Source organism: Bubalus bubalis, chromosome 17 (genome assembly GCF_019923935.1).
Source record: "Bubalus bubalis isolate 160015118507 breed Murrah chromosome 17, NDDB_SH_1, whole genome shotgun sequence".
In the NCBI taxonomy this organism is placed as follows: Eukaryota; Metazoa; Chordata; class Mammalia; order Artiodactyla; family Bovidae; genus Bubalus; species Bubalus bubalis.
The window spans coordinates 56,708,885-56,722,040 of NC_059173.1; the positions used below are offsets into that span (position 1 = coordinate 56,708,885).

At 37.2% G+C, this 13,156-nt stretch overlaps 1 protein-coding gene across 8 annotated transcripts in view; it reads right to left on the minus strand.

The window, feature by feature from the left end:
* Nucleotides 1-13,156, minus strand: part of INPP4B (inositol polyphosphate-4-phosphatase type II B) — a 458,048-nt gene that overhangs the window by 175,840 nt on the left and 269,052 nt on the right. For all 8 annotated transcript variants that reach the window (XM_025267085.3, XM_006053797.4, XM_025267083.3 and 5 more), the window contains one exon: nt 8,526-8,634. In XM_025267085.3, coding sequence (XP_025122870.3) covers nt 8,526-8,634 — 109 coding nt within the window. The remainder of the gene's footprint in view (nt 1-8,525; nt 8,635-13,156) is intronic.

Consider the following 13,156-nt stretch of genomic DNA (forward strand, 5'->3'; position numbering starts at 1 on the left):
TTTTGAGTGAGAGAAATACTTGTTTACATGTTTTATATTAATAATAACTAATATCTATTAAGCCCTCATTATGTGCCAGGTATCATTATGTGATACCTGGTGTATATGAAGTCACCACATCTTTAGAACAACCCTATGAGGTATGCAGTATTATTTATATATTGCAAATGAGGAAACTATAGTACAGAGTGGTGAGGTAATTTGACTAATATCACAATGCCAGTAAGTGCCCAAGCCAGGATTCAAATCCACACAAGGAGCAGCATCTATGAATTATCTGAGATGAAAGCTTCTGCCCTGCCCCAGAATGAAAACCAGAAAAATTAACCTGAGTTATAGAAAAGTCAAGAACATTACATTCTCATGACCTGAATTAGTAGATCAAGGATCATGATCACTGAAAACTCTGATATTTTTACCTAGAATAAAATGCACAGGGAAAAATACATGAAGCTGTTCAGATTGGTTTACTCAGGGGAAGGAAAATGGAAAAGGCAAACTTTTTAAAACCTTCTTCATTCTCTGAATTTGTGTGCGACAAGCAAATGTTATTTTTGTATAATTAAAAAGAGAATGAAGCAGGAGAAAAAGGGCATTACAAATTCATTTCAGATCATATGTGCTGTGCTGAGTCGCTCAGTCGTGTCTGACTCTTTGCAACCTCATGGACTGTAGCCTGTCAGGTTCCTCTGTCCATGGGGATTCTCCAGGCAAGAACAGTGGAGTCAGTTGCCATGCCCTGTTCCAGGGGATGTTCCCGACCTGGGGATTGAACCCAGGTCTCCCACGTTGCAGGCCGATTCTTTACTGTCTGAGCCACCATAGCAAAAAGCCCTTTGTTCCCCTGTAGTTCATTTAGTTCCGTGCTTTGCAAACCTCATCATTTAGTTTGTAGTATATGGCCAAGCCTCAGCAGAGCTATTTAATTGTTTCATTCTTTCCTGACTTCATGCTATAGATGTGCAAGACCTAGAACCCACGTATATTTGAAGATTTGTTGTGTACAGGGGGCTGCATATAGAAAAGCATACGCTGATTGAGAAAAGCCGAGTACACAGTTTTGGCAGATCTAGTGTTGTATTTGTTAAATATGAACAACCTTGAAAGCTGAGAGTGGTCAAGGAGAAACGGATTCACTGGAAGAAGTAAATAAACCTCCAAGGAATCAAGTTATAATAAACACAAAAATTAAATTCCTATCTCCTTGAAGATGATGTATTGTCAAGTACTGGACAGAGTTCAAATGAAGAAAAGGATGGAAAAGGCTTTTATTCACACTTCTTATTTCTATAGGGGCTGTATGAGTTTATTATATTTTAAATTTTTATTTTTTTGATGCTATAAAGTGTTTTTTCCAAAAGGGAAAAATGTATTTAAAAGTGAACAGGAGATGAATTTTAGCTGTAACCTGTAAGACTGATCTTACTAAATGGAATACCTTTGTTGTATTGGGCATGACTTCCAAAATCCAAAAACACATAAGGATTATTAAATTAAGAAGACTCAACTAATATATACTTTGAAGAATTAGTCATTTTAAGCCATTTTGAACTTTTCAATTTATAATAGAAAAGACACAAAGATATAGATTACATATAAAAAAATAAATTGGATGAGACTGTACCAATATACTCCCACTAAATATCCTGTTGAGGACAAAGATTATGGTGATTTTAACTTCCTTCTTTTGACTTTTCTATATTTGCCAATAAACATTTTATAAATTGGAAAATTGTCAATAGCAAGCAATATATTAAAAATATGTATCACTAAAATATCAAAACATTTCCATTTAAAAGATAAATGACATGATATATGGATTTATACAGAGTTATGATGTGAGTCTTTAAACTACTCGGCCAGAGAGTAACAAGATGAACTTCTGAAAGAAATCCAGAGACTAACGTAGAGATAGAGAAAGAGCTCCAAGAAGGGGAGAAAATTGGCTCTCAAAATTAAACATGGATGCAGTCTTCCTGCTTTCAATGAATACATTTGAATCAGTCATTCCCTTTCATAAAAAGAAATAAGAATATTGTTTCAAGCATGAAAGTAAAGATTTTGAAAATAAGTATCTTTGTAACTTCTGCCTAGTCTGTTCGTATGTTACTGGAGAAAGTACATAAAAAGAAGACCTGAAAAACCCTGACTCCTTTGCTTAGATACCTCAGCTTTACACCACTAATGAAAAATGTTAATTTATGTTTTGACTCCTATTAAGCAGCGGTTAGCAATTCTGTCCTGAAGAATACATTTCAAACCTAGTGGTATGATTTTGTTCAATTCTCCCATTTCTGGTTTACTGAATGTTCGTTACACTCTAGGCTACAAAGAACTTCTTTCCTTAATGTGGTATTTCTCCTTTTAACCCAAGAAACCTCCAATTTATAATAGAGAACTAGGAAATTCTACTGATTTCTCTTCCAATAATAAGGAAAAGTGATCTCATAAAAGGTAAGGCTGGTTTGTTTAACTATTCATATTGTTTTACTTTCCTTCAGAAAATTCCTCCAAATTCTGGTATAGACTCAAGTGTTATAGGCTCAAAAACAGGCTATAACATTTCTATCGGTAAAATTTTACTTTGCTTTCCTTTTGACTTTTCCAAATAATTTATTTCTCTCTTCTATTAGAAACTGTGGGCCTGTCAATGTTGGTAATTAACATTATCAACAGATTGAGGGGGCACATTGAGGGGGTGAGGGTAGTGGAGGGAAAGACATGGTAGATACTCAAGGCAGGCATTAGACACTAAGATCTCTTGCAGGGAGTTAGCTGTGTGTTTGTCCTTAATGAACAGGTAGACCACAGGGAATTAATATTCTTGAGAAGTGAACACTGACTGTCATTGGCTTTTCTTCTTCTTTACAAAGGCTCTTGTTTTTCATGAGGTGTCTTTTTATCTTAATGAAAGGGCTATGCCTTTAGGTCATGATCCTACTCATTGAAAGTTCTGGCTGAATCTAAGGTTCCAGCTGAATTTAGAAACGATCAAAGCAGGCAAAATACGTGTTGTCATGGTAATTTTCCCTTTCTTTTAAGTAATACTGGAACTAAAGAATTGATTCATATTTTGAGAGAGGAATCTATAAGCTACTAAATAGAATCTAGGTAAGTCACCGAATCCAAGAACATGTAAGTGTTTGATGAACAAATGAATACATGGGTTACAAACATTGCGATTTTGGTCTTTTAAGGTAATATATGTATACACACACACATGCATATACATATATTATCTACATATATATGTGTACATATATGTATATACATATATTACTAAAAAGACCAAAATTAAGATTTTTGCAAAAAGACTATAAATCTATACACACCTATATGTACATAACTTTGTTGTACACCTGAAGCTACACAACATTGTAAGTACACTATATTTTAATAAGATTTTTTAATGGTTAAATGGTAAATTTTATATGATATTTTATTACAACAAAAACCTTAAAAAACAAACAAACCTGGAGAAGGAAATGGCAACCCACTCCATTATTCTTGCCTGGAAAATCCAATGGATGGAGGGCAGGCTACAGTCCGTGGGGTCACAGACAGTTGAGCACAACTGAGCAACTTCACTTCTCCTTTGCTGGACAAGACCCTTTAGCTCCGGGCCAGGCAGTGCAGCAGAAAGCAGGGGGCTTTCCTTCCTTCTGCACCTAAGTCAGGGTCTGGCCCGGGCTGCCAGGAGTGTGCTGGTTCCAGCGGGGACGGGGTTGTGACAAACCTCAGGCCCCGCACACAAAGACGCTGTGGCAGCTGAGAGCTGGGGCCCCGCCCTGAGAAACGCCCAGAGCGCGGGCTGCTGCTGGCAGCACCGGCTTGCTGCTCTCAAGGGCGTCTGAAGTGCGGGCTGCCAACCAGGGCAGACGCCAGGCTGGCTCTGAGAAAGCCGGGGTCTCCTGACGCCACGACAGGCACAGGGGACAGCGTGGGTATTTCTGAGCCCTTTGGGGATGGACCCCCGTGGCCTCCCTCTGCTCACGGGCCAACCCCCCACCCCGCCCCCGCCCCAGGAAAAAAAAAAAAAACCACCAAAATATAATATATGAGTAATTAGCATTTTGGTTCTTAAAAAGTCTCATCTCTAAAGCATGAAAAGCTCTATAATATACTTGGTTTTATTCGTTCATGTTATTCAGGCCCAAGCTTTCCCAGATCAAAATTCTTACTGCTTTATCCCCATCTTTGGTTCCATGTTGTAACAATTTAATGAGTGAGGGATTCTTTAAAGAAAAATTTCCATGTAAGAAGATGTAAGGCTTTTTTTCTGTATTGCAACAAATATTCCTTTGCATAGATTTTCTTTTCTCCTGATAGAGACTAATTGAGGTTCTATACATTTTTCAAATTTAACTCACCTGTGCAGCTATTCCTGTTTCTAGCCTCCACACCATTCTGTCTTCTCCCAGCATTATTCACTTACATCTGCATCAATGGTTCTCAATCCTAGACAAACATCAGTCTCACCTAGGAAGCTTTTAAAACTTAACAATGCCTGGGCTCCATTCCCAGGACTGACTTAATATGTCTAGGTTAATATCCCAGCATAGACAGAACATTTTAAAGCTCCAAAGGTGATTCTAATTTCAGCCAAGGTTGAGCACCCCTGCTCTATATAATACTGACCTTATTGCATTATGATTATTTGTTAAACTTTATCTCCCACTGAAGTTTTTGGCACTTTAAATCAGACTTGGGTGAATTGCAATGCTTGTTGAGTTTGATCTATTCAATCTACTCTGTGGAACACTCCAGAAGATCTAAAATTCAAGAAGACGTCATAGTTAAAGAAATCACAAACTGATATAAAAGTACTGGACTAGAACAAGCCTAGCACACCATAACTGTGACCTATGAAACGTTATGTGAAGTAAAAATAAAACATTAGGATAAAGAATCAGATCAACTTGAGAAATCTGGAAGACATGATGGAGAAAGAGGAGTCTTAGGATGGACCATGTGTAGAATTTCAAATAGGATTATATATATGATTTTTACAGAGAGAAATGAAAAACAGTGGGGAGATAAAAAACAGTAATTTTTTGTAAACAGCAACAGAGTAAGGAAAGGGGAAGAGGTGGAAAAGTGAAATCCATTAAGAAAATAGTTTCTGTACCATAAAGAAACAACTTCAAGAGAAGGAGGAAATGAATGTAGAAAGTCAGTGGGGTGAAATCATGGAGGTTTTGAATGCTCAGTGAATGAGCATGGATTCCTTGATGGTTTCTGAACAGGAACTAATGTACTGAGACATTTGTGCTTTTCAAAAAAAAAAAATCAATCTTCCTAATTAATTATCTTGTAGTCTTGAAAATGCTTTTTATGTGATCTGAATTACATTATATGAATACTATAAGCAAGGCTTTCTTATGTTAAAATGCTTTTCATTATGTGGTCAATGTATTCATCAAAAAATAGATCACGAAGGAACAGACACATAAATTACATCTGTTCCTAGATGATAGTATTTCACTGGCTTAGCTGAGAAGAAAATAAATGAAGGGGAAGTTGTAACAATGGCTGTGGTGGGTCTCCTAAAAACATCTAAAAGATGCAGCTATCTTTTTTGGAGCAAAGAAAAGGTGAAGAAAAATTCTTTCACTTAATGCTATTTTCTGTCCTACCAAATGTAAATAAGGTCTCACATCATATAGTCATATTTATTTCTATATTACTGTTTGTGGCTGAAAAATGCAATATTTGTTGCTGAAAAGGCCTGCAGAAAATGATTTGATTAGTGTGATATCACTTTAGGCTTGACATGTTTGCTTAGGTTATCGGTCAACTTGATGAAGAGGCTGATACTATACTCATCTGGGTATTGCCTCAACAAGCTGTATTTGTCCCATACCACTACCCTATAGAGAGTATTTTTAAGATCTAGGCTAAGTTATTGTTTTAATTTTAAAAATGGCATTTCATCAATAAAGTCATCAATAAAGCAATGGGATAAATAGCACATATGAAAAACCTAGAGCAAATCAACATTTACAAGCATTGGACTCATTTTTTTATTTTAAATTTGATCTTAGAGCTCTGTGTATATGTGTTTGTGAATGTGTGTGTGTGTTTATATATACATAAACATCCCAACAAGAAGTGAAGAACACTGGAGAATTCAGATACTCATGCAGATATTTAAGGCTCAAAATATCAGAGTTTAAATTTACAACTTAACATTTGTCTTTGCCCATAGCATATAGTGATATTTTATGGAATTATATGGTTAGATTCCATGTTTCGCATACTCGTGCTTCATGTGCTCAAGTACATTCTATGTACCCTATGGGCATTTTCAATCTTCTAATTGTATTATGCCCTTTAAAATTTGATTGCAAAAAATAGTGAATTCTCAAGATAGAGGCTTCTAGTTCCAGACAAGATGGAATAAACACAATCTATTTTACTATTCCCTCTAATCCTCAAAAACAGAACAAAACAAACTACTCTGTACAAAATATATAACTCATTTATCAGAAGACACCAAGAGGTGGAGAAAAGAAAACAGATTGGCTAGGAGCCTCAGGACTTAAGGAATGGCATCATAATTATTTCCACCTTTGTTTTTTTGTCCTTCTTTGCCTCCTAAACATTTCACTTTGGGTACAAGGGAAGCCCTCAGTGAAGCAAAAGGTCAAATAAATAGCACCCAAGAAAAGTCAAAGGACTAATAAAAAGGTAGCCCAAGAGAACAGTAAGCGTTTAACCATACATGTCTGCGGGTGAGTATCACAAACATAATAGTACCGGTCCACTCAAGGATGATGCAGCAAGGGGATAGTGAGAAATATCCCTGGCCAGTAAAGCCCGCAGGCATAGACCTGTATTCCACTCTTCTTCTCATTTCAGTAAAGGCATGGCATCCCCTTCCCCATGGAGTCTGTCACTGAACTGACATCCAACCTCCATGCATTAAATAAGAGGTGACCCTCCTCTCAGAGCCCCTAACTGGAACTCTGATGTCCACTCCCTGTTCCAACAGTAATGCAACGGAACCACTTTCTGCAGCAGAAGGGTTTGGGGGAAGAGTGTGACTATTTGGGGACAACACTAGGGAGTCTCTATGTGATAATGGGACAGTTTTTTATGATGACTATGGTGATGGTTAGTCCAGTTTACATCTGTGATACAACCTCACAGAACTATATTCCCTACCCACCGAAAAACTAAAACCAAAATCAAAAACAAAAACTGGAAAAATCTTAATAAGAATACTAGCTGATTTAATAGTATTGTACCAGTAGAAAGAGAAAGACATATATATTAATATGTATACACACACACACATACATACACATATATACACACACACACACACACACACACATATATATACACACATTGCTAGCTTGTACATTTATATAACAGTACACCAGTTATACAATTCTAACTTATTTTAAATGCTTTCTTCCTGAACATCTGGACAGTGAATAACAAATATGTTATATGATAAAGCTTTTTAAAAATGGTTTTAGTTTTGCCACTCAGATTATTTAATACTATTACTAAACCAATTATGACTAAAGAATAACTATTTCCCCCTAACTTTCAAAATTGGATTTTTTTTTTTTTTTTTTGGCTGGCTGTGCACCTTGTGGGATCTTTGTTTCATGGCCAAGGATTGAACATGTGCCCACCCCCCCAACCCCGTGGTGGAAGCTCAGAGTCCTAATGGCTGGACCACTAGGAATTCCCAAAAAGAGCTCTTAATTCAAGAAGAGTAACTACTTGAACGGGAAAAGAAAGTTACCCTTCACACTTGGATAACACTCTTTAAAATTTACATGAGTATGGTCATAACCAGAGGATATAACAGGGTAAACTTGGTTGGTACATGTGGGGATAAACTACAGTACTAATGCAATATTTTAAAGTAGCTAAGAACAAAACAGAAGGTTGAGAAAGTAAATTAAAATTATAAATAACAGTGACAATACTTTGGTTTCTGTGTCTCCTTTTCCGCAAGGAATAGAAAGTTTTCTCTTTTAACTTCATCACTTAAGTAATAGAGTTCTGTATGGATGGCTCTTTTTTTAATGGAATAATTAAATAATAGGGCAGTTAAATGCCTTGCCTCCGGCCACAGTGGAAATCACTAGTAGGGTTAGAGTCATAAATTAGGACTCATGCTCTCCATTAAGTGTCTTTGCCTTCACAGAAAATTAGACTATGCTTTCAGCTAAATATCTGTCTGAACATCATTCCATTGAGCTACAATAATTGATACTAGAATACTATTTATTAGTAGGACGGCTTCCAGACAAATTTTCTGCTAGCACAGTTCTACTCTATTAAGTAATATGCTTAGTTATCTCAGCCATTTCATTTATTCTAATTTCTGTTCAAGTTTTTTTGTTTTTGAAATTCAACAACTCTAAGTTCCTGAATGGCATGGTTGGAGATGTCAAAAACTATTCATTGTGATGGATCAAGCTTATTTATCCTAACTTCGTATACAAAAACCCTTCCCTAAAGGGAAGATAACATCATGAATGCATTCGGTTGTCACTTACTTTCTTCTTTCCGCTTCAAATCTATGCAGGAGTTTCCGAAGACCACCATTCTTAAACCCCTGAAAATGGGCAGCTGGGGCTCCCACGGTGATGACATCATAGAGAGCATCTGTAACAAGAATGGACAAGGAGATGAACACTTTGCAAACATTTATCTCCAGCATGCTGTTTGCATTGAAGCATTCACACTGTGGGAAGTGTGAGGAATTATTCTGTTTAATTTTGCAGGAATAACAATGAACTAACATCTCAAGGGGGCAAGACGAGCTAATCAATCTTTCTAAAAGCCACCTGTGCACCTAAACAAGTTATAATATCTGCTTGATTTATGACTACATCTTAATTATATACTACTGTGTAGAACAGTATGTTCTCTCATTCTTCTATATACTTACTGAGATAACACATTAATTGGTCTTTTGTGTATTTTACTTCACTGTGTTTTGCATCATTTAATTTGCAATCATATTGAAATTCAACAATAATGAACAATCTTTCAACCAAAAGTTGCAGAGAAAAGAACCAAAATATTACAGTTCTCTGACTCAAGGACAAAACAGTACTGGTGCCTTTACAAAAATCTATACACCACAGTTTTTCGCCTATGTATACTACATCACACAATTTTGAATGCGTGCAATTGAATTTTGCCATTTCCTTAGGTGGCATAGAAAGAATACACAAATTGTCTTGATCTATTTTCCAGTGAGATACTTTTTTTTTAAATAATAAAAAAACCCATACATTTAAATTGAAACTCAATCCTTTGATCTTGAAAGCCATCAAGTTTGATACATATTAAGTTTACCACTTCAAAACATGCCATCATCTTACATTCTAATGAAAAGTATCCCTATAAGAAGAAAGACGAAGTGAATGTCCTCTTGTTAAACCACATTTTATTTGAGAAATCTAATTTCATAGTAGATCCTTTTCAAATTGATTTTGATATTGACACCTTGGTTGTTTTTCCAATCTCATTTACAGGGAAAACATAAATTATTTTATTAGCTTCGGGTAAATACCATGACTTTTTCATAGTGGTTCAGGCCAAATACACCTGAAACAGTAATTTTTTTTAAATAAAATAGATCCTCAAGTGAAAACACTTCAGCTGCATTCAGAGAACTCAAGGTCACAAAAAATCCCCAGAAGTACAACCCAAACTAAACAGCCATTAAGGCAGATACTGAACAGTCACTTAATGGACTGCTGGAGTTCTGAGCTTGTCTTCTTTTAAAAAGTCACTGATCAACTAAAAGTCCTACTAAGTCACTTCAGTCGTGTCCAACTCTGTGAGACTCTATGTACTGCAGCCCACCAAGCTCCTCTGTCCATGGGATACTCCAGGCAAGAATACTGGAGTGGGTTGCCATGCCCTCCTCCAGGGATCAAACCCACATCTCTTACATCTCCTACATTGGCAGGTGAGTTCCTCACCATGAGCACCACACGTGGGAAGCCATCTTTTCTTAAACTAGCAACATATTAGCTTTGTGTGAAATTTAAGATTTCTTAGTCCAGAGGATTTTAACCTAAGATCTAAGAAAAGGGTTCTAAGGTGTCCACTAACAGACATTAATTGTCTTAGTGACTCCGTTCTCCTTCATGGAAGTGGGGATCACAGCTTTCTCAAGTGATTATGGGATCACTTGAAACTGCCAACACTAAATTCTAGTCCACTTTCACTTATCTGATGAGAAACTTGAGGACCTTGAGTAGTTGTCTGCTTCATCTAAAGTCTTAAGGACCTTATACTCAGGGATTTCTGACTTCTAACCCATGAATGGAGGGTGAGCAGTTTAAGTTACTGACTGGACTCTAAGTCTGCGGCTCCATATAACAGCTCTCCAAGGTATAAGTTGTGCAACACCGGGAAAAGTATAAAATCTCTCTATGCCATGGTTCTTTTGCTAGAAAATGGAGTGGGAAGTAGTTACAAGAGTTAGCATTCAATAAGTACTATCTATGATTATTTTCCCTATAGAAAGAAATCCTATCAATTAAGCATAGAAGGCTGATATATTAACTTTTGCTATTTCTCTAAAAAAAAATAAAAATTTTAGTCTGAAAAGGAAAGTGATAGTGAGACTCAGTCTTCTGAATCAGATCAGTTTGTGCATCAATTTAAACTACCTGTGGGTGGCGGGGGTGGGGGGCATGATGCTGCAAAGAATTACACTAAATTTCTGCTAAAACTTGGGTGATCAGCAATAGCAACAATATACCAAAATGACTAAAAACATGTGGATAACTCCACATGTCCGATCAAGCACAAATTAAACACATTCCAAACTCAATTTTCCAAAAGAGACGTCTATGATTTTTATTAGATCCAAGAAAACTTGTGGCCTCTCCAACACCACCCAACAAGAAGAGGAAGGATGAGGAAAGTCGGTATCTGAGGGAAGAGAGCAGTTTTTGTTTTGTTTTGTTTTTAAGAGAGAAGTTTTAATTGATGGAGATTAACCTGTAGAAAATTCTTAAAGAGATGGGAGTACCAGACCACCTTAACTGCCTCCTGCAAAACCTGTATGCAGGTCAAGAAGCAACAGTCTGAACCAGACATGGAACAACAGACTGGTTCCAAATTGGGAAAGGAGTATGTCAAGGCTGTATATTGTCACCCAGGTTATTTAACTTATATGCAGAGTACATTATGCAAAATACTGGGCTGGATGAAACACAAGCTGGAATCAAGATTACAGGGAGAAATATAAGTAACCTCAGATATGCAGATGATACCAACCTTATGGCAGAAAGTGAAGAGGAACTAAAGAGCCTCTTGATGAAGGTGAAAGAGAGTGAAAAAGCTGACTTAAAACTCAACATTCAAAAAAATTAAATCATGGCATCTGGTCCCATCACTTCATGGCAAATAGATGGTGAAACAATGGAAACAGTGACAGACTTTATTTTCTTGAGTTCCAAAACCACTGCAGATTGTGACTGCAGCCATGAAATTAAAAGGCACTTGTTCCTTGGAAGAAAAGTTATGACAAGCCTAGACAGCATATTAAAAATCAGAGACATTACTTTGCTGACAAAGGTCTGTTTCATAAAGTGAAAGTGAAGTCGCTCAGTTGTGTCCGACTCTTTGCTACCCCATGGACTGTAGCCTACCAGGCTCCTCCACTCATGGGATTTTCTAGGCAAGAATACTGGAGTGGGTTGCCATTTCCTTCTCCAGGAGATCTTCCCAATCCAGGGATTGAACCTGGGTCTCCCACATTGTAGGCAGACACTTTACCATCTGAGCCACCAAGAAAGTAAAAATAAAAACTCTGTCTAGTAAAAGTTATGGTGTCTCCAGTAGTCATGTACAGATCTGAGAGTTGGACCATAAAGAAGGCTAAGCACCAACGAATTGATTCTTCTGAACTGTGGTGCTGGAGAAGGCTCTTGAGAGTCCCATGGACTGCAAGGAGATCCAACCAGTCCATCCTAAAGGAGATCAGTCCTGGTTGTTCATTGGAAGGACTGATGCTGAGGCTGAAGCTCGTCCTTTGGCCACCTGACACGAACAGCTGCCCCATTAGAAAAGACCTTGATGCTGGGAAAGATATGAAGGCAGGAGAAGGGGACGACAGGGGACGAGGTGGTTGGATGGCATCACTGACTCAATGGACATGAGTCTGAGCAAGCTCCGTGAAGGACAGGGAAGCTTGGTGTGCTGCAGTCCATGGGTCAGACACAACTGAGCAACAACAACAACAAAACTGACTTACTTTTGCAAAATTTGCAAAACTATTTGTGACCGCAAACATGTTGCTAAGGCCCTTTTTAGGGTCTTTTAAAGAAGCCCATGCACAAGAAAAGGCTTGAATCTAAGCTGTGTTAGCTTCATGGAGAATCTGTCTCTTCAATGTATCCATAGTTTCAGGCATCCTCTGAAGCTACTTTCTAGGAACAGAAACTTTCTCTTCATTCATCCATCTCACTGAAATGTTGGGAATCCTAGTCACCTGTGTAGGAACTAAGAGACTTGGAAACAGTAGATAAAGGAAGAGAACCAAGTGACTCAAATACTCTCCAGTCCAAAAAGAGCCAATTATTCATCTTTAAATCTAAATGAAAAAACTAGCATTCTTTAAAATTCATCTATAGTTAAGAACCTCCAAAGATATGAACAAGCTCTTTCATATCCAAAATTCTGACTTTTACTCTTTTCTATTCTATTTTCTATTTATGAACTCATCTCTTTTAGGGTTTTAACACTATATTTTTACAGAAGCCTATAAAATCTCCATCTCTGGCTAGATCTGACTTCTTCCACACTAAATTATCCCGTTTCTAACTTGTCTTAGGAACATCTCCGAATGTCAGCCAGTTATTAAGCTTAACTTGTTCTAGCTTAAAAAAAAAAAAAAAAACAACTCTTAGAAAACATGTGTTTTACATATTCATATTTTATAAAGATAAATTATTACAAAACATATTAGTGATAAACTGATACAGCCATTATGGAGAACAGTAGGGAGAGTCCTTTAAAAATTAAAAACAGAACTACTCTGTCATCCAGCAATCCCACTCCTGGGCATATACCCAGAGAAAACCATAATTTCCGAAGACACATGCACCCCACTGTTCACCGCAGCACTGCTCACAACAGCTGTGAGAGGGAAGCAACC